The 27,057-nt window shown below is 35.0% G+C and overlaps 2 protein-coding genes across 3 annotated transcripts; one reads left to right on the plus strand and one right to left on the minus strand.

Annotated features, from left to right (window-relative positions):
* Positions 1–793: 793 nt before the first annotated feature.
* On the plus strand, positions 794–11,334 carry LOC103957172 (protein ROOT HAIR DEFECTIVE 3). Its single transcript, XM_048587169.1, is given in 24 exon segments — positions 794–974; positions 1,892–2,041; positions 2,377–2,443; positions 2,528–2,630; positions 3,458–3,528; positions 3,686–3,749; positions 3,867–3,932; positions 4,097–4,144; positions 4,225–4,287; positions 4,438–4,494; positions 4,678–4,836; positions 4,924–4,992; positions 5,083–5,115; positions 5,117–5,175; positions 5,837–5,915; positions 6,311–6,476; positions 7,577–7,701; positions 7,899–8,161; positions 8,365–8,461; positions 8,548–8,712; positions 9,478–9,582; positions 10,211–10,305; positions 10,396–10,492; positions 10,645–11,334. Coding segments are annotated over 24 exon segments (2,433 nt in total). The 5' UTR covers positions 794–970; the 3' UTR covers positions 10,873–11,334.
* Positions 11,335–14,186: 2,852 nt separating this feature from the next.
* On the minus strand, positions 14,187–16,457 carry LOC125478678. Of its 2 annotated transcripts, none has more exons than XR_007259452.1 (3): positions 16,120–16,457; positions 15,920–16,056; positions 14,187–14,369 (listed from the first exon to the last, which is right to left on the minus strand). XR_007259452.1 is itself a non-coding variant. In XM_048587082.1 (3 exons), the coding sequence occupies exons 1-3, from the start codon at positions 16,331–16,333 to the stop codon at positions 14,366–14,368; spliced, it is 342 nt and encodes a 113-aa protein (XP_048443039.1). In that variant the 5' UTR covers positions 16,334–16,454; the 3' UTR covers positions 14,187–14,365. The 2 variants fall into 2 exon arrangements, 1 of the variants encoding a protein (XP_048443039.1); XM_048587082.1 differs by having other exon boundaries at positions 15,920–16,043; positions 16,120–16,454.
* Between the last annotated feature and the right edge of the window lie 10,600 nt (positions 16,458–27,057).

Consider the following 27,057-nt stretch of genomic DNA (forward strand, 5'->3'; position numbering starts at 1 on the left):
GGATGCTTTAGAATCCTATTTGCCTTAATACAAAGTTTGAGCAAGTGATCCTTTACCATAGTGGTGGAAATGTGTTGAGCCCTTGTATGACTGACAGTGGATTCAAGCCTGTCGATGACTAATCTAACAAAATATATCATTTGACAAAAAAAAAAAAAGTTTGAAAAGCTTTAACATCAGAAACAAAATATTCTTAATGTTGAATAAATTAATCAAAATGATTAGCAAATACCACATTTATAGGTAAAACTAGCATATTTTCACTACAAGAAAAAAATATTGGTGTCTATTAAATTTAGTGTTTAAAATATCGATATAGGTGGAAATATCGATATACAAATTTATAGAAATATCGATGGATATAACGAAATCGATATCAGTTATCCTCAACAAAACTTATAAAAATTTGTAATTGGGTGGGTCAACTCATTTAGATTTAATCAAAATGACAATAATTTCTCAAAAAAATTCAAAAGTTCAAAATCAGCAATATGTTCTGGTGGAATTCTGTAGTGAATTGGTAAATATTATTAATATCCACTGATTTTCTTACATCTCGACGATATAAGGTAAAGTTTGCATTTTACCTTTCTGTATCAATCATTTGATTTTTCGAATATATTACAAAAAAAATAACAATTTCGTGAATATTTTAAATACTAGTTAAATTATTCAATCAAGTTGATTGGAGAAAGTAAAATGAGGGAATTTAAAAAAAAAAAAAAAAGTTTTACCTATTAAAAGAAAATGATTTAGCCAAAGGAATCACCTAAAAGTAATTAGAGGAACAAAAGAAAGTCACGCACGCCCACTTTTTAAGAACAAAAGCTCAAACTCTCTCTCCTCTGCGATCGCTTGCTCTTTCTCTCTCCCTCTCTTCTCTCTGCTCCTAACCGATCTCTTTCTCTCAATCTCGCACACATTTTGAAGCCTGTCATCTCAAGCTCTTCGAGGCCAATCTCGCCCGAAAATGGGTACCTTCTCATTCCTCCGATCCACCTGATTTATATTACCCAAATCATAATTATAACCAGACGTTTATTTATTTATCCATTTGTTTAATTTTCCGTTTTGCATTAATTAATTGCGATTTACCACTTGATTGCCATCAATTTCAGACGTTTATTGATTGTGATACAGAGAGCGGTCATGCGTATATAGCATTTTCTACTTTGGGTTTCAGTTTTTGTGTTTAACTGTTCGTGTAATATAACTTAATTTAGGTTGATTTGATTGATTTTGCATCAGTTGGATGCAAATTTTGGGGTTTTGAAGGGTAGATTAAGGGGAAATAATTGGTTGTAAAAGCCCCCTTTTTTTTTTTTTGTTTTTGTTTTGTTTCTGTTTGGTTAGTCAGAAAGTGTAGGAAAACATACCAAAATGTTTTCTCTTTTATTCATTGAGTTAAGCTTGAGATGCCGGAAATGTAATTGGATGTTAATCTGGGGATTATAGGATTTTTTTTGGCTTAATTGAGGTCAGTTAGATTAATTTGTTACACAAATGTAATTGATTTAACTTTCTCATCAGCAATGTAATATCGGGGTAAGGTTAATTTGCATGATACTTGCAGATCAGTGTAAAAAATTTACCTTTCTAAATTCAAGAACTAAAAAAATTATGTTTTTGTTGTGATGTACAAAAGGCACGCAGAAATATATATGATTGGATGAATTTTTAAGAGTAATGAGAAAATTGGTGGCTATTTTGTTTGATTGTACAGTTGGTCTTTGTTTATTTTGGCTTTTTATAAATGCTTTCCATGATATTTGAATCAACAAACCTAATGTGTGCCAGATTGAATTCTTTATCTGTTTCTTAAGGACATTTTGTATCGTTGAAATCCATGGATTTTGTTTCTTATCTAACATTTGAGCACACTCTCATCCAGCAAAAAGTGAGGAGTGCTGCTCTACTCAGCTTCTTGACGGGGATGGTACATTCAATGTCACCGGAATTGATCAGTTTATTAAGGAGGCAAAATTGGCTGAATGCGGACTTTCTTATGCCGTTGTCTCCATTATGGGACCACAAAGTAGTGGTATGCATTCATTTCCTCAAGCATAGCATATAAGTCTTTATTTTTCCCGGGTAACTTTGTTGAGGGTTTAGATATGATGAAGTGTGTTTTATTAAATTATTGTTCAGTATATTGCTACCTGTTTGAAGTTTAAATCAGACGGAGAAGAGTTTATAATGTGCTTTGGTAATTAAAGGCATGAATTTCTATGGAATATGTTTTCTGTTTTCAAATCTGACACTGATAAGCTATTTTTTGAGTTTAGCTTGCATGGAGGAATGTCATATTGTCTTCTTCTTCCTGAATATATGTTAAGGTTTCACTTAATTTTTTTTTCCTACTAATGATCTGGCCAGGAAAGAGCACATTGTTAAATCATTTATTTGCTACCAACTTTCGCGAGATGGATGCTTTTAGAGGAAGGCAAGTTCTCATGATGCTCAATATTAAATTAGTTATGTTTTTATTTTATGATCACAAAATGTTGGGCGCATTTTTTTTTTCCAGGTCGCAAACAACCAAAGGTATTTGGGTTGCAAAATGCGCCGGCATTGAGCCTTGCACTCTTGTAATGGATTTAGAGGGTACCGATGGAAGAGAACGAGGAGAGGTGCTTTTTACACCCCACTTTAGTTATCTTTAAATTATCATTAATGGTCATGCTTGGATTTTATCATCAAAACCAGTTCTCTGTTATATTCTTCTGTGCCCTTGTAGCTTAAAGAAAATCAATACTTACTCTATTAAGTAAGAGTAGACGTTGGTAATTTGACTAGCAAATAAATGAGAAAACGGAAAGGAAAAAGTGTTATCACTTAGGGATTTATCATTGTTTCTCTCGTGCAATTGTACATTTTTTTAATTTTGAGTGTTGTGAAGCCTTCAAATGCTATGATTCCTTTGCTGCTATGATCAATTAATTTGTGGAATTAATAGAGGATAGTGCCATTCACACACCCTTTTTACCTCCCACACACCATTGTTAACTTTTGGCCATTGATCTTCTTTAATTCATTTGATCCGATGGCTGAAAATGGAAAGGGGGTGTGTGAGAAGTAAAAATGCGTGTGTGGGTAGCACTACCCTTAATAGAGTGCAACTACCTGACAAGTTCATTTTTATTTTATTTTATAAAACACTGATCAGTGCTTTTCTATTAAAATGATCTTCAAATTTAATGCATCAATCTCAACTATAAGATGGTAGAAAGTGGATTCGCAAATGTCTGTAGTCTTTATTAACTATTCCATGCTGTAATGCATTATTCTGTGAACATTCTTTTTCCAGGTTCAAGTATTTTAATATGGAATTAGGTTGTGTAATTTAATTCGTTTATTTTGAACTACATTACTGTAACATTTGATCTAACTGTTTAAACAGTTCTGGACAAGAATGACATAATTGTTTTGATTATTATTATCTGTTTTTCTTTTCAAGGATGATACTGCATTTGAGAAGCAGAGTGCCCTCTTTGCTCTTGCTGTTTCAGATATAGTGCTCATAAACATGTGAGTTTTTCTACCCTTTAAAATATTTTTTAGTCTAACCATGTCAATATGTATTGCTTTATATCCTGCTTAGTTGCTCTTAATTAATATATTGTTTGGGGTTTCATTTTTCCATAATCCATGTGAGTTATTCTCTAAAACAATTTTTATCTTCCAGGTGGTGCCATGATATAGGCCGTGAGCAAGCTGCAAACAAGCCTCTCCTGAAGACTGTGTTCCAAGTATTTTTATACCTAGCTTCTGTGTTTAAGCAGTTAGTATAAATGTCATAAGATTGCTTTTGTTTTTTTTTTTTTTTAAATTTTTTAATTTTTTATAACTTTATGCTTGACTAACAGGTGATGATGCGATTATTTAGTCCGCGTAAAACAACCCTGATGTTTGTCATCCGTGATAAGACAAGGGTTAGTTCCTCTCTTCTAGCTTCCTACGTCGTAGCCTGAGATGGAGTCAATTTTACTCTGCATTTATTATTCATATTTTAGTTCCTGTTGCATCACTTTGTTTCTTTGTATAAGTCTTTTCAATTCTGGGTTGAGTTTTTGATTGTATCCTTTTCTCTGTTTAGACGCCGTTGGAAAATTTAGAACCAGTGCTTAGAGAAGACATTCAGAAGGTAAGTGATTTATTTCTTTACTTATTATTTTCTGACTTAAGTTGATGTTTATTTTCAACCTTCTTTATCCTTTGTTGCAGATATGGGACTCTGTTCCTAAGCCTGAAGCCCACAAGGAAACTCCACTAAGTGAATTTTTTAATGTAAGATGCCAATACTTTTTTGACATATGAGCATAGACATGTACTCATTTTTGTTGGCTAAACTGTTAAAGAATGACAGTAATTTGATGTTATTGTGGTGAAAACTATGAATCATGTGTATTGACAATGTTTTGATGATTGAATGGCTAGGTTGAGGTTGTTGCTCTTTCAAGTTATGAAGAAAAGGAAGAGCAATTTAAGGAGCAGGTATATGTCTATATGTGTGTCTGTTGATCACATAGAATTATTTTTAGCCTTGTATCAGGTTAAATTAAAAATTTAATATTGGTTTCTTTGTTCTTGGGATACAATGAACTTTAGCTTTTTGCTAGATATAGCTATCTAACATTTTTGTTTTCTTTCTTTGGTAAATTATGTTTATAAATTAAGGTTGCTAGCTTGAGGCAGAGATTTTATCATTCTATTGCACCTGGTGGTCTTGCTGGAGACCGACGGGGAGTGGTTCCTGCTTCAGGGTTTTCGTTTAGTGCACAACAGATATGGAAAGTCATCAAAGAAAACAAAGATCTTGATCTTCCTGCCCACAAGGTAACCCTGTGAATATATTCTCACTTATGACATTCATGTCCTATGCATGGTATTTTAAATAAGCCATCTTTTGTTCAATCATTGTAGGTCATGGTGGCTACTGTACGTTGTGAAGAAATTGCAAATGAGAAGTATGCTGCTTTTGCAGGAAATGAGGTATCTATTTTCATATGGTACCACATTTTTTTATTCTTAAAATCTTGATGCTATAAATTTGGTGGCCCTTGAACTCCTAAATTATCACAGGAGTGGAGTGAGTTGGATGAGGCTATTCAGTCCTGGTCCTATTTCTGGCTTTGGGAAGAAGCTCAATTCAATCCTTGATACTTATCTATCAGAGTAAGTATCTTCATCTGATTTTCTCGGCGGCAAAGCTATAGAATACATTTTGATCTAAGGAGAGAGAAGTTCGTTAACTGTCTTGTGCTAATTAGGTAGCATGCACTTTCTGTGAACATCTAGAATTCACTTTGATGGTCACGTTAGGTTTGTTGTAGAAACTTGCCTCTAGGTTCTGGATTATGGTACTCATGATACACAAGACTCTTTAAGTGAGCCTCATTTCAATTCAACTGGAAGATGGGCACTGGTTACACTATGGTTTTTTGTTATGTCAAATACCAAAAGCGCTTTCGGAATAGTGGGTGATCAAGTGTTAGTCCGTGCTATTGGTCAAGGTTTTTCCTTTGTTTTTTGGGTACAAGGTTGAGGCCTTGTAAAAGACGAATGAACAATACACAAAATGGTAATAACAGAAAGAGAAAGAATCTCATTGACACAGTAAAAGGGGAGGAAGAGAAATAAAGTTGGCTGCTTTATGTTTTATGTTCAGATTTTTCGTTAAATTGCTTGTTAGAAATGTGCGCGTAACTTTACCTTCGCTTTAATTGTACTGAGCAACTTCAGGTTTAAGGTTTCTGTTGCAGTTCACCTTTTGCCTTGTGTGGCTGAATAGTTCTTTGTATTTAGTTGATTAATATGTTTATTTGTGCAATTTTAGGTATGATGCAGAGGCTATATATTTTGATGAGGGTGTCAGAACTGGGAAGCGCCAGCAGCTCGAAGAAAAATTGCTGCAAGTAATAATCTCGATGTCATTTTTGTGCTAGCTATGCTCCTCTTTTGTTCCCCCTCCCCCCTGTAGGGCCTGCTGAGGCTATGCAGTGTTGCATATTTTGTAATTTTTTTGCCTATAGAAATTGAAGAACAAGTTATGTTTGTAGTTCCTCCTTGAATCTGCTATACATGTCAAATGTATTGGAAAACAAGTTATTTTTGCCTACGGAAATTGAAGACCAATGTATAGTAAAGCTTTTTGAGGCCTTCCAAGAGATTAAAGTTTAACTTGTTTTGCATAAAATTATCCCTTTTGTATATAAAATGAGTTCCAATACCATCTACCTTATTCATGTCTTTGTTCTCTTATTCACCTTTTCTGCCCTTTTTTCTAATCTTATTTTTCCTTTATTGTTAGCTTGTCCAACCTGCGTTCCAAGCTTTACTGGGACATATAAGATCTGGTACTCTGGATAAGTTCAAGGAAGCATTTGATAAGGCTTTGAAAGGTGGGGAGGGATTTTCAGCGGCTGCTCATAATTGCTCTCAGTCCTTTATGGCTCTGTTTGATGAAGGATGTGCAGGTATGTTTTGGGAATTCCATTTTTTAGCAATAGCTGAAAATTTAAGAATAAATAAAAAATTGAATTACAAAATAAGAGAAGCCTTTAAGTTGATTAAAGAATACATAACCAGTTTGGAATGTATCGATGTACACTCCTCAGAACACATTTAAAAAAACTGAATTACAAAATATGAGAAGCCTTTAAATTGATGAATCGAAGAATACATAGGTCACGAAACAGTTTGACATGTACTAGTGTACACCTTATAACACGTTCAAGGACAAGTTGAGTAAAGTGTTTCTTCCTACCAGAGCCAATGTGTTCTTAAGGGGGAGACTTCAAAATAACAGATTTTTGAATTGGCTCCACAGACTTGAATACTCTTTTCTTGAATATCATTCAAAAAAATTTCGGATTGCCTAGTATTCCACCAATTAGTAAACCAAGATTCTAGACTTTTATTAAATGAGAGAGAGATCCACCAAGGCAAAAATACTATAGATGCAAGATATATAAGGGAAATTAATACTTTCTTTTTTGCCATTTTTTCGTCTGTGAATTTTAAAATTTTTAATGAACGCACCTCATTCGTCGACTCTATATGATACTAATATTTCTATCAAGCATAAGTTCTATTACAAGTCATCGATGTATTTCCGGATTTTTTTGTGATTCAGTACAGCGGTTAGTCCTTGAATTTAGAAAGAATATAGAATAAGAAAGAGCCCTCTTCAAATTTATAGTAGTCGGATTTCGAGACGAAAGAACTCCCGTTCTATCAAAATATCAAATATTTAGAAAAAAAATTCTTTACTTTATGATGAAATGTTTTGTTTTGATATATGATGAATCTATCATTTCGATTTGTTACTGAATTGAGTTAAGTGGATTTACATACGCATAAAAAAATTGTGGACATAAACAATTTAGTTTTAGAATTGTTTCATATACGTTTGCTTTGGCTCGAGTAAGCGTTCTGAAGGAACTTCAGTTAAGTTATGCTATAGAAAAAAAGATGATTCTTGAGTTTTTTATCTCTTGCAAAGTATTCATTCATTCTTCAGTTCCTTTTTCATGCTTTGAAAGTACAATGTAATATTAACACATTATTTTTGCAGATGCTGTTATCACACTAGCAAACTGGGACACATCAAAAGTAAGGGATAAACTTAAACGAGATATAGAAGCCCATATTGCTTCAGTTCGTGCTGCTAAGCTATCTGAACTTACTGCACTTTATGAGGTATACTGGCATATTTTTTTTCACTGGTCCTTGTGGAATGATTGGGGTAACGGATAATTAGAACCCAAGCAAAATTAGAGTGCAGAAGGAAATTAAAAGGGAACTGGGATCAAGCAAAAACTTATATGGTTTTGACCTATATTTTTCTTGATTGAATTATCTAATGGACCATGCTGATAATTTGACTACATTTTCAGTCAAAATTGAAGGATGCATTATCGGCACCAGTAGAGGCTCTTCTAGATGGAGCTAATAGTGAGACCTGGCCCTCAATAAGAAAACTTTTCCGGCGTGAGACAGAATCAGCTGTCTCCGGGCTCTCTAGTGCACTTTCTGGTTTTGATATGGATGAAGAAGCTAAGGGCCAAATACTTGCAAATCTGGAGGCGTATGCAAGAGGTGTGGTAGAAGCTAAAACAAAGGAAGAGGCTGGAAGGGTTTTGATTCGTATGAAGGACAGGTAGGAAATCCTTGCAATGGTCACATTCAGGTGTCTAATTGTTTCAGATTTTATCATATGCAAATTAAGCTTGAATTTGCCCATGGTTCTGAGGCGTTCAGTTGTCTAAATTTGAGTTTATCTTATGCAAATTTAGATTTAATTTTCTTACAGGTTTGCAACAGCACTTAGCCATGGTTCTGATGGTTTAAAATTATCTACAGGTTTGCAACGTTATTTAGCCATGATTCTGATTCAATGCCACGTGTCTGGACTGGGAAGGAAGATATTAGATCAATTACCAAAACTGCTCGTTCTGCGGTATGTCACAGTTTCTGTATTATCTGTTACATTTTGTGTCTGAATTCTCCGTAAAGATTTCTCAACTATATTTTCAACTTTTGCAGTCCTTAAAATTGCTTTCTGTTATGGCTGCAATCCGTTTGGATGATGAGGGCGCTGATAATATTGAGAATACTTTGTCCCTTGCCTTGGTGGATTCCACAAATGCTGCTGTTAAAGATCGGAGTATCACGACCGCTGACCCACTGGCTTCAAGCACTTGGCAAGAGGTGGTTTTTTTATTTTTTTATTTTTAAATTTCAAGCTTGTGAATTTTTAATTTGTATTGCAGTGTCCCATCTTTTGTTTATTTTAGAGTTGGCTCAAAACTGAGCGCGGTGGCATTGTAGGATTTATATAGCCGACCCCGCTTAGTGGGATAAGGCTTTGTTGTTGTTGTTTGTATTGCAATGTCCCATCTTTAAGAAAATAGTGTTAGCATTGTCGGGAAACTAAAAGGTAAAATTTAGTAATGACATTGGCCTACCAGTCAGAATGCATATGCCAAAATATGACATTTAGTATATGGGTGTATCACAAATTCAAAATACAGCACTGAAAACTCTTATAAAAACATTTAAATATTATGCATATGCATGCACTGGCCCACCCAGTTACCTGAGATGATCTAGATAACTTAAGTAAAATATGAAATAGGAGAACAGAAAACTGAAATAGGGGAGGCATATATGGGTGTAGTGACTAGTCACATTACTCATGATTAAAATTTTCTTTTAGTAACTACAACTACAAGGAGTTACACTTTTTTTTATAGTGGTTAAACAGGGGTTGTACATTAACGAAAGACAACCAAACTTAACAAAAAAATTTGCAAAGTAAAAGACAGTTAATAGCCAGGGGTTCAGCTGATCCCGGAAGTCTTAGTCGGGTTTGGCAATGTATTCTTTTATGTGCTCGTTCTGTGGTACTGCTGGTAGCCCTTAGTTTTTCATGTAAGCACCAAGTAGCTTTTGTGACTTCCCTCTTATTTGCAGATTTCAGCATCAAAAACATTGATCACACCTGTCCAGTGCAAATCTTTGTGGCGGCAATTCAAGGCAGAGACTGAGTACAGTGTTTCTCAGGCTATTTCTGCACAGGTATGATACAATGCTTGCTAATATATATGTTTTGTTTCATCCTCCATCTGCTATGGTTTCTTATTTTTCTTAATGGAATCCATGAACTGTTTTTTATTGGGTCTCCTATAAAGTATTATTTGGTGGGCTTTTATTGTTATACTGTGTTTTTGTTGGGTTTAGATTTAGATTGTACCATTGCAGTGCATTTACACCTTTATTGACCTTATGCCTTGCTAGATTTTGTTTAATTTAAATCAAATGGGTCATTATTTTTTCAAGAGGTGTTTCAAACAGAATTTCTTAATTGAATTACTCATGTAATATTTCATCTTTTGTTATTGTTGGTAGAGATTAGAGAATAGTTCTAAGGAGTTAAGGAGGTAAAACCAAATCATTATAGAGGGCCGCTTAACTTATATTTTGCAGCTGAGTCAATGCTTGCAGTTTTGCTATTGCCCTGCATAAATGGTTACTGTTACTTGGAATACATTAGATTCAAAGTTTTTAGCCACGGTTGAGATGAATATATTGAACGATACACGTGATATAAATATTCTTATCAATAGCTCTTCAATTTAGTATTTCTATGAGCTTAACTTACTGATAGTCACACCTAGTCCATTCCTTATGCTATTTTACTTTTCAGGAAGCTAACAAGCGTAATAACAACTGGTTGCCACCTCCGTGGGCTATTGTTGCCTTGATTGTGCTGGGATTCAATGAATTTATGACACTTTTAAGGTACATACTTTTGTGAAGGTAGATGATGATGCTGGTGCTCTACCTTTTATTTTATCCATTACCACCATTCTCACTATACCTTCATGGCAGAAATCCTTTCTATCTGTGCGTCATCTTTGTGGGCTTTTTACTCGTTAAAGCCCTATGGGTGCAGCTAGACGTCGCGGGTGAATTCCGCAATGGTGCTGTGAGTATCAAATCACAAGTTTATCTCCTCCCTCATCCCTTCCCAAACTATTTAAGATAGGACTCCGGTCATATAATACGAATAACAACATATTGTTATTGCAAAGGGTTATTTAGAAGTTGACTTGTAATCGTGTGATACTGCGCCTGCAGCTTCCCGGGCTTCTATCCTTGTCGACCAAGGTGGTACCAACTATCATGAACATGATGAAAAGACTAGCAGAAGAAGGGGCAAAGCCTGCAGCTAATGATCCTCCGAGGAACCCTGCACCAGCATCAACAGGCTATGGGAAAGAAGGGAATTCTAGCAGTGAAATGTCATCAAGTGGCTCATCTGGAGTGACAGAATCTGAACACTCCAGCTCCTCAAAACACGACTAGTTTAAACAATCTGAACAAAGACTGTTTTTTCTGTTTGAAGATTCTGGTGTTCTGCGTACTTAATGTAAGGGTGTTAAGTCGCGTATCATCCTCGTATATTAGTTCTGTGAGCTTGTATGTTACCTTTGCAAGCGTACAGCAGTAATAGTTTTGTAGGCATCATTTTTTAGCGAGTGCCACATACAAGGGGCAGTTTGTTGTTTTGAGGAAGCCCCATTAAGCATTTATTTTGTCAGCATAGGTGTTTTCTTGTTTATTTGGTGTTGGAGGAGCTACTAAAGGCTCCTTTCAGTGATCGATATTGATATCGATCACGTTCGTTGATTGCATCAGTTTTGTATTGCTAAAGTTGTAACCATGCTTGGTGTTGGAGTTAACTGAATATTGGCAAGCAATTCACTCAGTATTTCATGTGTAAGAACACTCCTTTGGATAAAAGCTTATGCTAATTCTTTTTGGTAATTTTATGTTTTCCCGGGAGAGAATCCTAGTTTTTAGTTTCTGTTTTTTTACTCTTATGTGTACGGTAGTTTTACTTTCTTCCCACCACTGCTATTTTTTTATTATTTTTTTGTCAAACGATCGATTTTGTTAGATTAGATGTTAGATTAGTCATTACTGGGATTTGAACTCGCGCCGTTATGTAAAGGATCACACATTTCCATTAAGGGGCCATTTGCCCACCACTGCTCTTTCTCGCCTCCTAACCTCGTTGTCTTAGTCATCTCGCGCTTCAAATTGCTCTCTTCTGTTTTCGACGAGTTGCTTGACTCAAGGCTACGAATTGGAGCCGGTCACCATTTTCCGACGGAGAGATTATTAATGGCCATCCTCTATACCTTGCGGCTACAAACTCTGAATGTGAATTATAAGGGAGTCATGATTCTATTTGGTAACATTTTGCAAAACAATTTTTCAAAATGTGTTTGGTGTGTTCAGGGCCGGTTTTGAGATTTTTTAGGCCCATGACGATGCTATCATGCCCTAATTTCGTATAAAAAAAAATTATTTGTTTTCATACGTAAGATTTCGATAAATTTATATTATAGAGAAGCACATCAAACTCAATAATTTAGAAACACAAAAAAGCTAATTTATTTTGTATTGTGACAAAGGGAACCAAAAAAACTTCGGGTTTACAAATAGATAGATAATGAGTTTTGTTTCCCTTCTATTTGAACTTTTAAAGTGTTTTTTTATTTAAATAGTAAGATGTTTTTCCTTATTAACATATGGGACTTAAAAAACAATCATATCCTTTGAGTCTTTAATTGATATGTATCAGCAATGAATGAGCACCAAAATTAAACCTACTATCGATAGACATACATACATTAATTTCTTGAAGGTTAATGCTAGGGATACCAGATTTATAACCATATGATGTGATTGTTGATGATTGGATTATTAGTTAAATGTTAATTAACGTGCTTATCTCTTATTGGTGACACACCTTATTGTTTGCAAATTTAGTCTAAAAACTTGGTCTATTCATTACTCTTTGTTGAAGTTAGACTTGAATTAGAATGAATGTCTAAAAACTACAATCCACATAGCTACTAGCTAGTAATTAAAAATAAATCAACAACCAAACAGACATTTGTAAAAATTAGAAAGAATAAAAATGAACATAGCATTTCAAACTTAGGACCTCTTGTTAATTTTAAACAACATGTACAACTACTTTTGATTAAACTTCTTGATCATTTAACCAAATTTTATAAATATATACTCTTATGAAAAGAAATTTGTAAAAATTGGAAGGTAAAAAAACGCACATAGAGTTTTGAAATCAAGACCTCATTGTTAATTTTAAACAGCATAAATCATCAATTCCAGTTAAACTTATAAATCATTTGACCAAATTCGATAAATTTGTACCCTTACGAAATAAATTCGTAAAAGTTAGAAAATAAATAAATACACAGAGTTTTGAACGAATGATCTCCTTGTTAATTTTAAACAACAAAAACCCCCAGTTCTAGTTAAACTTCTTGATTATTTAACCAAATTTTATAAATTTATACTCTTATGAAAATATATATAAATATACCACCCTAATAATTTTGGCGCCCCCAATTTTTTTGAGCCCCGAGATCGCCCAGCCAGCACTGGGCCAAGGCGGGCCCTAGATGCGTTATAAATAACAAATATAGAAAATGAAATACACAAAATATAATATCTAGTCTAAGTTATGTAATTTATCATATTGATGTTTTTTGTGTGTGTTTTAAGAATAGTTTTCAAATACAAGGTAAAACACAAGATTTACGCAATAAAGTTAAGAGTTTTACTATCATCACAATCAATATCTCAACCAATTCCTGCCGCCTCCACTACCACCACCATTACCACTGCTATCATCACCCCACCACCACCATCACCATCGCCAACATATTTGTCATCACCATCTCTCACCACTACTGCTGCCATCATTGCCACCGGCACCATAACCCCACCATCGTTGCCATCACCACAACCACCGCCAACCTCCTTGCCATCACCACCTTCCACCATCGCTACCACCGCTACCGCCACCACTAACACCATCACTGCCACCACCACCAACATCACCACTATCTTCATCACCAAACCCCCACCACCATGGCCACCATCTCCACCATATCCCCCGCTAGCTCTCAACCACCATTGCCACCACCACTACTCACCACAACCACTCACCGTAACCACCACCATTACTCCTCGCTACAATCACCATATATGGCACCACCACTCCCACCACCAATGCCTCGTCCCCACTCCGTGATTGCCATTAACCATACACCATCAACACCATCACTCGTAACCACCATCTATATTATCACCACCACCACCGTTTTATAATTATATAACATAAACAAAAAATAAAACACTAATTATTATTTTTTACATTTTAATATTTGTATCAAACACATTTTCAATGTTTACTTTCTCAAAAAAAAAAAAAAAAAATCTGGGATTAATTCACCAAACGCATTTAATTGTATTTGTTGTTTTCATTTTACAAATCAGTTATTCATACATTGTTTTGTAATACATTACCAAACATGCCCTAACAGTCTTTTCAAAATTCAAGTAATGAATATTGTATCAATGCTCATTAGGGGTGGGTTCGGTTTGATTCAATTTTTTGCCAAAATCGAAAACCGAATTGAAATTACTATTCGGTTCGGTTTTCTATCGGTTTGTGTTCGGTTCAATTTTTCTCAGTTCGGTTTTTTTTTTTTTTTTTTTTTTTTTTTTTAATTTTCCATAGCAAAAAAAAATTGAAAGAAAACAATTTGCAGCCATTTTGTAATACATCTAGAGGAGTATAAATAAAATCAAAGTCCCATTTCAACATAGATAAAATAAGCATTCCGAATTTCTAATAGAATCAAAGACAATGAAAATAAACATTCAAAGTTCGTTTGATCCTGAGGGCTATTTGATTTTGATCTCATTGAGTTTGAACTTGAGCTTGAGGCCCTTGAGACCTTTGACGCCTTTGACTTCATCTAATTCACACAAAATAATAAGAGGATAGCAGTTAGTACTACTACAAACTTATACACAAGTAAATTGGTGCAGATTCGGTTATTGGTATAAAAGTTAAAAAATTATGATTTAATCTTATGTGATCATTTTTCAAGGCCAATGATACAAAAATGCAGCAAGAATAAGACAGAACAGACCTATAAGGTGTATCCTGTGATAAACCAAATGAAATCAAGCATATATCAAATGATATGTAAAATCCACTTAACACGAAAACCCCCTCACAAAATCTGACTCGAAGGCACTCTGGTTTAACATATCTACCAGACAGACACAACAAGCATAGGTTTACATGAAGAGGAAAGACCAACCAGTCATGTTCCTATCTCCGATTTTCCATTCATTCTGATGCAGTTAATGACTTAGTTTATGCCAAACCAACCATTCATTCTGATGCAGTTAATAACTTTACCATCAAATCAAAATCAACATGTATAACCAACAAGGAAAGAACATAAAAGAAAACCCTCATCTGTTCACACCTCTCTACATTTCATATCTCTGTGATTACTTCACGTTTAATGCCCTCAATACAAACCGTCATTCATTTTATATCCTAATTCTCTCTTGGAAGATCAAATATGCTAAAAATAAGATAAAGTTGTTGTTGGTGGGTAATACTGTGGTCGAAGGAATATGTTTTTACTGTAATTATGGTTCTGCATATTGGTCCACCTAATTGCATAATAAAAGACCAGTTACAGATTCTCATAGGAAAATACGTAGTGTAAACTGTAAACCTCTTCTGAGATTATAAATTTCGAGGAATGATTTGGATGAACTTAAAACAAGAGTGCAGAGCATGAAATCAGATAATAGTAACCACCAATAGTTTTATTGTGTACATATACATCTAAAATTCAAAGCAATACCCACAAACAGGTTCTCAAAATCCCAGAAAACCATCAAAATCTTCAATCAAGACAAAGAATAATTAATCAAATATTACAATTTCTGAAACATGGGTATTCTCTGATTCTGCATGCAGTTTTAATGATTGTTTTAGTAAAGACCTAAAGATATATATCATATGGCTTTGACGGAAGAGAAATGGACGCCTTCATAGTTAGGAAGTGAAACATAATTTTATTGTGACTACAACAATGCAACCGTTATCTCACTACGTGGTTAATCAGCATAAATCCAGAAAATAGACAAACAATCACATTGAATTTTAAAGGCAGATATGGAGTCACAAAGTCCTATCCTTCTAACCATAATTTGAAAAGTGAGTAGTAACGGTAGAAAGAAACCCAGAAACAATCACACTGAAAATAAGCACACTGTATGAAATTCACAAGTCAATAAAATACCAGATCTGGAAGAATCGGTAAGCAGAAGCCCATATACATGTGCTTTCATAGATCTCAGTCAATTCATAACACTAATAAATCCAAGAGTAAGTAGTAAATGCAAAGTATGAAATGAATCATTCTCTAATCAGGGCCAATTTCAATAGATAAATAGAACAGAAAAATTAAACACAGAGAAATGAGAGTATGAGACTAACCTTTTGCAGTCGAGACTCGAAACGGCAAGAAGAAGCTCACAGCGAGATGAAAGACTGACGGCGAGGGTGAGGTGTGAGAGATTGAGAGTGAGAAGGGTCGGGCCGTCGCGGACTCGCGGGTCGCCTGAGATTCAAGACTGAGAGAGACAGAGAGTGATTGAAGTTGAAGACTGAGAGAGAGAGAGAGAGAGAAGGCTAACCTTTTGCTGTCGAGACTCGAAACGGCAAGAAAAAGCTGACGGCGAGATGAGAGACTGACGGCGAGGGCGAGGTGTGAGAGATTGAGAGTGAGAAGGGTCGCGCCGTTGCGGGTCGCCTGAGAGATTGAGAGAGACAGAGTGATTGAAGTTGAAGACCGGGCGAGAGAGATAGGAGGCTCAGGCTGCGCGAGAGGGTTACTGGGTTAGGGTTCATGAAAGGAATCTGGAGGCAGGGAACGAGAGAGAGAGAAGAGGGGAATGAAAAACAGATAGTGTGGCTGCTACTACCAGTGGCTAGGGTTACAAGGTTTTGTTAATTTCCTCATAAAAATTAAAAAACTGAAACCAACTTGGCAACAGGTTTTGTTTTGTTATGATTCTATGACTAAACTATTTATAAATATTAAAATATATATATATATATCAGTTTGGTTCGGTTTTCGAACCTAAAAACCAAAACCGAACTGGCCAGATTCGGTTCGGTTCAGTTTGACAGTTTCGGTTCGGTTTTTTTCGGCCTCGGTCCTGTTCGGTTGTCGGTTTTTTCTGTTTTCGGTTTTTTGAACCCATCCCTAATCCTCGTAGCATTTTTCATGTCCTTAGTGACTGCTTTTCATGTGGTTTTTTCTACAATCTTTTACTTTTCTCGGCACTAATTCTTTGTTTTTTTTTTTTTTTTTTTTCTCTTTTCTATAAAAGGTCTACATATAATGCATGCAGGAGCTTCTTCCAGATCATACAATTAATTACAGGGACCAGCCCATATTGCGTCACAGACCATGCAAGCCTCACAATCCATTTTTCCATAAATACGAATGTCTCTAACTTCGTGCCTTTCCAGCCTCATCGACCATTGAATGTAAATGATACGAATACATCGTCGACCGTTCAATCATTCAATGAAGAATTTAAGGAGATGGAGAGTACGTAGCACTATAGCAGTGGTCGAACAAGTTTTGTGAAGGAAATATATAGGTGCCTCCTAGAACACGGACACTTCAAACTTTGTTCTTATTTTTGCTTCTTTACGTGTGATTCAATCTCTTAGTTCATATGCTGATAAAGTTAGCTTGTTCATACCAGAAGCTTGCAGACATTTACTCCCAGCAGTTATGACTCTTTTATCTTCTCTGCGATGCATGGTTGCATGAGAAAGAAAAGATTAAGATCTGTAATCCTGTTGACATCGACGCATAAAAATTACGAATGGTTTCTTGTTAGATATACGGTATTCCTATGTTGTCGGAATCATGATTTCGTATTTAAACATATGCTTAATTAACAGACTTGAGTCATGGTCAAATAATATAATATGTTCGATGTACCATCTCATAACGTAACATGTTAGATTGTCTCGCGAGGAAAAGAAAACATATACTCTCATTTGATGAGAAAAGGGTAAGAAGCAGTATTTTATTATGTTGGTAGGGTACGTACATTTTGCTTTCGGAAAAATAGGCTAGAGGAGAGTTGAGTTTTCCGATCAGTTTGAAAGATTCGAGTTCATTCCAACACCAGAAGCTGCTGGTTTGGTTAATGTGTGCAGACACATAGTTGGCTTGTCTATTGCAAAAATTTAGAGGTTGTTTGTCTGTTTGGTGAGCTTTTATCAGCTAGAATTGAAGGCAGGCTTCACATAGAGAGGCATATATTGTCATTGTGGGGTAAAACCCAGCAGACCTAATTAGCAAAGAATAATTGAATAAATAATGAGATGAGCTATGTCCAAATTCACGGCTGTATACAGAAAGGCTTTGTCCTGGCCAGCTAAAACTCTTTAAAACTTATCAATGTGCATAACTAGTTAACCTGCACATTCATAACCCTAAATATTTGAGGCTCTTTCTTTCTTTTCCTCATTAAAATCAGCACTATTCGTTGTTAATAATACACTCCACTAAAACTCAGTTATTAGGGAATCACATAGAGAGGCATATATTGTCATTGTGGGGTAAAACCCAGCAGACTTAATTAGCAAAGAATAATTGAATAAATAATGAGATGAGCTATGTCCAAATTCACGGCTGTATACAGAAAGGCTTTGTCCTGGCCAGCTAAAACTCTTTAAAACTTATCAATGTGCATAACTAGTTAACCTGCACATTCATAACCCTAAATATTTGAGGCTCTTTCTTTCTTTTCCTCATTAAAATCAGCACTATTCGTTGTTAATAATACACTCCACTAAAACTCAGTTATTAGGGAATCACATAGAGAGGCATATATTGTCATTGTGGGGTAAAACCCAGCAGACTTAATTAGCAAAGAATAATTGAATAAATAATGAGATGAGCTATGTCCAAATTCACGGCTGTATACAGAAAGGCTTTGTCCTGGCCAGCTAAAACTCTTTAAAACTTATCAATGTGCATAACTAGTTAACCTGCACATTCATAACCCTAAATATTTGAGGCTCTTTCTTTCTTTTCCTCATTAAAATCAGCACTATTCGTTGTTAATAATACACTCCCCTAAAACTCAGTTATTAGGGAATCACATAGAGAGGCATATATTGTCATTGTGGGGTAAAACCCAGCAGACTTAATTAGCAAAGAATAATTGAATAAATAATGAGATGAGCTATGTCCAAATTCACGGCTGTATACAGAAAGGCTTTGTCCTGGCCAGCTAAAACTCTTTAAAACTTATCAATGTGCATAACTAGTTAACCTGCACATTCATAACCCTAAATATTTGAGGCTCTTTCTTTCTTTTCCTCATTAAAATCAGCACTATTCGTTGTTAATAATACACTCCCCTAAAACTCAGTTATTAGGGAATGAACTACCACTGCATAATTGTGTTCAACTATGTCCTGTATGTACTCACAGATGAATGAATCGTGAATTAGAAGTTTCGAGCCCAGAACCTCCTCCAAGAGTTCGATATCATTTTAGACAGTCGTTCGAGTTGCTAGGAAACGAACAACCATGTATATCACCACAGTAAAAAAAGGAATTAATGAAAGAGCAATGCTTATTTCTTGAGTATGTGCAAGATATCCTTTCAACAACAACCACCATATTTGTTGAAACCAGAAATTGACTAGACGAAGTGGGATCTTGGAATTGATGAAGGCAAATTGTACTCATCCATAAATGGTCATTAATAGGGTACCTTAGAGCTGTAGTTGATTTTGAACAAGAGCTACCAACGGCATGGACTTATCTCGAGCCGTTAGCTAGCTGAATTTCTATATTCCCATGAACTTGTTTCCATTCCTTTGATGATAATCAAACTTGCTACTCTAAAAGAGATCGATCGCTTTGATTACTATACTTCTATATTAATTAGAGACTTCATCTTTCTATAACATCAGATAACCACTAGCACAAAAAGCTATGTTGTTAAGAAATGAGCTAACAAAGTATAACAAACTTATTTACACTATATCTTGATTTATGTTGTTAAGAAATGAGCTAATAAAGTATATCAAACCTAATTACATTATATCTTGCGTGCATAGTCATTATGCACGTGAATATGCAAACAAATGAGAGAGAGAGAGAGAGAGAGACGATCATATACGTGGAGTAGCTTCACCTCATCTTACTGTATAGATGTAAGTAAAAGTTCCAAATCGGAGAGTTAATTAAGAAATTCCTCACAAAGTTTATTAGGAGTTGTGTCATAACTCTTATTGCTAATTGGTTTTGGGGTTGAAACCTCAGCTTTCTTCATAGTACTGGATCATATATGCTTACATATTAAAGGAAGTTGAGTTTCCACTATAAAAATATTTGGTAATATGGGGAATAATCCAACTTACTTATAAATCTACGTAAGGTCCTTCCTCTTATTAATATGAGGTTCCACCATAAAACCAATTGACAATATAGGGAGTAGCTCAACTACTTATAAGTACATGCAAGGTCCTTCCTCTTATCAATATGAGATTCATTTTCAACACATCTAAAGTCCAACGATCACATCTGCTCAACGTCACCAAACCTAAAAGCTTAAGTTGTTAGGGAATTGACCAACGATAAAAGCTTAAGAACGTCCACATTCCCCACTAACATGGCATCATTTCACCATACAAAGGTCATAATTAGGATTGTTCATTCTCTTTATCATCTTCTAAAAATCATTTGTAATAAAACTCATTATGAGACTTTTTAGTCATCTATATGAATAAAAGAAATTGATTGGCAACTGTCGTCATGAAGGATGCAAAGTTAACATATGGATGGCTAAATGGTTTCATTATCGAATGATTTTTTTAAAGATGATTTTTAGATGATAATAAAGAGAATAAATGATTCTAATTAATTATAACATTTGAACGGTGAAATGATGTCACGTTAAATAGTGAGAAACTGAGAGCTTTCATCTTTACTGGGAATGGTGGAAGTATTAACTTGTATATCAAGCTGCAGACATAATCCATTACGAAAAATGTGATCAAACAATCTATTAAACCATGTGGCACGTGCATCACAGTGCTTATTTGCATATGAACCACAGGCAGATGATTCCAACATCCAAGTAGTAAAAGTACATTTATACTGTCAAGAAACTCGTGGATAACTTGAAAACCCTTCTAGTGGTTGACTTGATAAGGTGAAATTTGGTCCAGCAATGCATACAACCAAGATCTAGCTAGCTACAGCTGACCCTATATACACATCTTCAATTCATCCAAGCATCTTTTCGAAAAAAAACATAAATAAAATTAATTTGACACAGGTCCTTGGAGGAGAGAGTCAGAGCAGACCCAGGCCCTCCATGTTTCTCCTGATAGTATATTGGTGAGAGTATAAAGATTCCAGGACACCTACAAGCCATGGTTGATGAGAACTTGAGAATTAATTCTTATAGGCATCTTTTGTTTATTGGTGTGGATAAAACTGTTCACTATATTGAAGGTATTCTGAATATTGAAATGAATGACAACTTTCTTATTTTGTCCAAGTTAAATATTACTCATGAAAAAAAGTAATCTTACCATTTTTATGGGAATTAGTAGTGATAGAAACCCTCATTTGAAAAAAAAATGAAAGTTTTCATTCATTTCTTCTTTCAAACTGGCTTCACTATAATGAATATATATATATATATATAGACCTATCCACGCCATTCCTCTCTAACAAACAAGCCATAAGGAGCTGTATGTGCCAATTAATTTAAACTTACTGTTTTCAAGCTCATACGTACGTACGTAATGCATACATACATACATACATACATACATATGTATATATTCGTTTTGAGATTTGAAGGACATTTCAGTGAACTAACTCGTTATATTTTTAATTACCTGGATGACCATCTTACACCAGAAGCTCACGAGTATAAGGCACAGAAACTGTGACATTTTTTGTACCAAAGAAACGTGAAATTCATCAATTTTCTCGTGTATATACTGGATCACATATACATACATGGTCGTCCACTCATAAATTGGTGACCCAACATTTGCGGCTTTGGTTCTTTGTAGGCTTTTTAGTCAAAATGATTCATGAGATTTGCATAACACATCACTTTGGTCTTGAGATTGAAAATCAATAGAAATGGTCCGTGAGATTGTCCACCATCCATTATTTTGGTCCTTCTGTTAAAAACTCCGTTAAGTGTCCCGGAGCTCTTGGCTGAAAGTTTGGGCAATTTTTAAAGCTTTGTAACTCAATCGTTTCTTAATCAAATTCGACATATAATATATCAAAATGAAGATAGGAAAGTGTGGAAAAAGATTATACCATTTGGAAGCCCATTGGTTGCTGGAGATGGTCGGAAATAACATAAAAGGTGACTGGTTCGAGGGAAAACTAGAAAACTCGCTGGAAACTGGGTAAACTTTAAATGTTCATAACTTCTTCAATACTTAATAAAATTGAGTGATTCAAAAACAAAAATTATACTTCTCAACGAGACGAAGAAAATGATGCCATGGTTTGGTTGGAAAACGGCTCGAAAGTGGCTAACTCGAGATCAAGACAGCCACTTTCGAGCTGTTTTCCTGCCAAAATAGCCAAGTTAGCTATCGAGAAAGGTACCATTCTCTTCGTCTCGTCAAGACATATGATTTTTGTTTTTGAATCACTCGATTTCGTTGCGTATTGAAGAAGTTATGAACGTTTGAAATTTCCTCAGTTTCCGACGAGTTTTCTAGTTTTCCCGCTGGTCAGTCACCTTTCAGGCTATTTTCCGGCCATCTCCGGAAACCATTGCGCTTCTAAATGGTATAATCTTGATCTACACTTTCTGATCTTTATTTTGATATATATTATGGGTCGAATTTGGTTAAGAAACGATTGAGTTACAAAACTTTGAAAATTGCCTAAACTTTTGGCCAAGAACTCCGGAACACTTAACGGAGTTTTTAATGGAAGTACCAAAATAATGGATGGTGGACAATCTCAGGGACCATTTCTATTGATTTTCAATCTCAGGGACCAAAGTGATGTGTTATGCAAATCTCAAGGACCATTTTGGCTCTAAAGCCTTCTTTGTGCGAGCAATATGAATTGATGAAAATGTGTTAGGTAGGTTTGTTTTTTATGTTGTCTTATTTTTATCAGATTTAAGGGGAGTTGGAAAAGCATGTGAAAGTGAATATTTAAGATGACCTACTACATCTATTGTATGCATTTTTTACGTTGGTGAAACTCACATTGCCAAACCAGTTAGAGTATGTGTTAGTGAAAAGCATTAAAATGTCAGGAGAATTTAGACATAGTCATGAAGAAATGAATCACAAAAAGTTAGATATGCGAGATTAGAAATGCAACACGTGAGAGATTTGCAAATGATTGCTTGAAATAAGTGATTAACAAATTTCTTTTACATATCTTTGTAATGTTCATGTGTTGCATTTCTAATTCCTCCTATTTAACTTTTTGTGACAGATTTCTTCTTCATTTGCTTAAAATGCCTTGCAGTTTGGGAGTCTCTCACCCAAACATACATGTACTATTGGGTGTGGTAACTATTTGTAATAACTTTTTGGTATTTCAACCTCCTTGGTGTTATGTTCCAAAGAGAATTTAGTACTTTATTGGTAGTCAAACAATTAGATTACTCGATCAACTGAAATATGTATGGGTACATACTGTTTTTCACAATTCTCGTTTTTTCCTTCCGCACTCATATCTTGTTTTTAGGAGTTAGATTCATCTTCCATTACTCAATATTTTAAGCCTACAAAAAGATGGAAGAGTGCATGAAGAGGAAAAAAAGTAGCGAAAATCACTTCTTATATATTGTACCTATACAAGGAATCATTCATAGGACCAAAGTATGGGGTAGAAAAGGAGGAAAAGCTCTTTCTCCATGGTGCTTTCTCAGCTTATAGCTAGATCCTTCTACAGTTTTAGTAATCCTTAGTAAGAATGAGATACCAACCTAATAGTAGGAGGGCCACAGTTGCTACTTCCAAAGGATGAGGTACACTTGGTGTGACTAGTAGCGTAATGAGAGCAAATACTTACATAATAAACAAGATAATTAGATATAAGGTTAATTATGTAGACGATTATTAGGTTTTGCTCTTTAATTTGGGTCAGTTGACTTTTGACTAACTTAACAACTTTCTTACACTACAATAAAAAATAGTTTACCAGACGGAAGAGCTCCCTCGGCATAAAAGCCAATTTGTTGGTATAGTATTTACCAGACAGAGGTTCATCGGTAAAAGTCAGTAGGACCAAGATCATCACTCAAATATTTACCCGATGGACAAATAGATCCATTGGTTAAGTAGATAATTGCCCGACAAATTTATTCGTTGGGTAGAAACTAATTTATGCGACGGCCTAGTGATCAACCGACGGAAAGGAACTTGTTGATATGTCGTATTTAAATAATGTTGTAAATTCCAACAGACAGTGCCGTCGGGATACATTATTTAAGAGAGAGTTCAGGAGGTGCCGCGACGAGGAAGAAGAAGAAGGGTGCTTAGTGTTATAACATATCAAACCTTTGCCCAATGGAACGGTTGGTTGGGAGGTTTAAAAAAGATGAAACTTGTTTAAAACTCTAAAATTTTATCAGGCAAACTTAGAACGTTAAGCGGGCAAAGGTAGTTTAAAACAATTTAATTTTGACAAAAAAATTTTGGAAAAAAAAATTTGCCCGATAAAAGTTCAGAAATTTTCGCCGGGCAACCTTATATTCTAGGGGCAAATTTGATTTTTTGGCAAAAAATTGGAGGGAAATTTTTACGTTTGTTCGACGAAATTAACAGTGTAGCCCGACGAATCTATGTTCGCGTGCCCAACGACTTGAACCTATTTCGCCGGGCAAACATCAAAAAATGATTTTTTCTCACTTTTTAAATTCATTTTTAAACGGCTAAAAAATCATTGAATTTGATGATCTAGTCAATTTAGTATGTGGTTTTACTCTCAACTACCATCTTATAAAAAAAAATCATTAAAATCAAAGATCATATAGCTGTTAAATCATGATGATATGTTTGTAACCGTCGAAGGATTTAGTCCCGTTACCTAATCCCCAAAAGTTTGTTTTTGGTATTTTTGGCATTTGTGATCTCGGGGTATATACAAACAAGTTTTAGGGTTGTATCATTGAAACTAGTTTCATAGCATCCCGTTAAATATTATATTCAACAAACACTAGAGTTTATCCCATCCATCCATTAAGTAGAACGTAAGATTTAGTGGTATCCACTAGTATAAATATTTTAAATTGATGATCAAGTTTGTTCATTGTATTCTTCCAGGGTAGAGGAATGTAGTTATGAAAAAATTATCAAAATCAAAGCTAAAATAATCATTAATTGTGATTTTCATTTTGTAACTATCGAAGGATTTCGTCCGGTTACCTAATCCAACACACCCCGATCTCAGTAACACAAGTTATGAGGTTGAGATATGCTACCACCACTAAATTGACCATATGACCCCATCGTGAGATGATGCTACAAGCCAACTTAATGACGAAAGCCATAATACGATAAATATGATGTGAGTGAATTTGAACCCATACGTTCATTATTAATAAACAAAAATCACTACAAAGTCTTCCTAATCAACCTCCCCGCTTGGGGACACAAGTTCAGGAATACCAATTTTACAGTCACGAATGACAAGGGCACATGCATGCAGATTGAGAAGAGGACACGACGGAGTCATGGAAGCTCAGCTTAATATTATTCTCCGGCGGAGGACGCCAGTGGATAGATGCACCGGCCTAGCAGAAGAGTTGGCAGCAACATAGCTTTGTGAGAAGCAGAAAATAAATTTGGAACTCGATCGTTGTCTGAAATCCAAATCTGCCAACAAACTAAAAGAGTAACACGCAACGGAGGCAAAACACCATGACAAGAATTTTTATGCTCTAAATAGCCAAGCCAAGCTGATCAAGGTAACTGTATTTGCATTTTTCCTTAACAAAACAAATTCCCAAAACTAAATCACAAAAACAAAAGAACAAGATTAACGGTCCATAAGCCTAATAATTCTCATCAACTCCTCTCCATCTGTCAATTAGAGTTAGTCAATTGACAACAACAATAATTACCCTGGTCCCATCCCATTCACCACATTCACCGCAGCAAAATTTGCCCAACAGCCCCCACCTCCAACAGAAATAAAGATTTTCTAGTCAATATGGTAATTGGAGACTCACATAACTCCTTACTTTGGTGCATGAGATTGATATAACTCTTCATTTTGGTGCATGAGATTGAAATCAATAGAAGTGGTCTTTCAGTATGTCCACCATAAATCATTTTGGTTCCTTCGTGAAAAATATGTCAACAACATCGTTAAATTGTCACGTGAGCGACCACGTGACCCTTTTAAGGGTATTTTGGTCAAGCCAACCCTTTTAGCCAAAATGTTATTTAGTATTGACATAACTCCTCACTTTAGTCCCTGATGACAATGAAAATAGATAGAAGAGATCCTTAAATTTGTCCATCATAAATCATTTTGGTAATTCCGTAAAAATATATCAATATCCTCTTTAAATTGTTACATGAGTGATTGCGTTACCACCTTTTAGAGCATATTTTTGTTAAACCAATCCCTCCACTTAACGAGGGTACTTCCAAATATCCACGAAAGGGACAAAATTAACCATTTTTGTTGACAAAATATGTCAATATCCTCATTAAATGGAGGAGTTGATTAGACAACAACACCCCAAAAAAGGTAATCGCACGATCGCTCACATGACAATTTGACAGAATATTGACAGATTTCTCATGGAAGAACCAAAATGATGTACGATGGAAAAACTCATGAATCACTTCTATCGAATTCCATTGTCAGGGCCACAGTGACATTTTGGCTAAAAAGAGTGGGTTTGACAAAAATGCTCTTAAAAAGGCGGTCAAGTGATTGCTTACGTAACAATTTAACGATGATGTTGATAAATTTTTCACGAAATGACCAAAATGATTTACGATGGACAAATTTAAGGACTACTTTTATCGATTTTCAATCTCATAGATCAAAATGAAGAATTATGCTAATCTCAAAATCATTTTGACTAAAAAAATCATAAACAAATAATTCATATCGGGATGGAGAAAGAGTTGAGGAAATAAATCATTAAATGTAATGGAGTTCATCATTAATTTCTAATTACTATAGGATTTGTTTTTGGTTATAACAATCGACTACTCAAGTATTTTTCTATTCAAAATTCGTTCTATTCGAATTATAAAATTTTGTGTTTATGATTAAAATTATTCATATTATGAATGATTATGTAAACATCATTTCTGCAAAAAAATGAATTAAAATTAAAATCATTTAGCCAACCTATTGTAGAAAATACACAGGCGGTTCGTAATGCTTTTATCAATTCCGTTCATTTGTTTTATACAGTTCGATGTTTAAACGATCTTCGTTTGATTTGTTTGCAGAGATGCTATTTATAGAGTAATTTATAATATGAATAGTTCTGATCATAAATACGAAATTCTTTGAATCAACGGCGAACTATTTTGAGTAAAAACTTTTATTC

This window comes from the organism of the source record quoted next, unplaced genomic scaffold (assembly GCF_019419815.1).
Source record: "Pyrus x bretschneideri cultivar Hongxiangsu unplaced genomic scaffold, Pyrus_bretschneideri_v1 Contig26, whole genome shotgun sequence".
Lineage (NCBI taxonomy): Eukaryota > Viridiplantae > Streptophyta > Magnoliopsida > Rosales > Rosaceae > Pyrus > Pyrus x bretschneideri.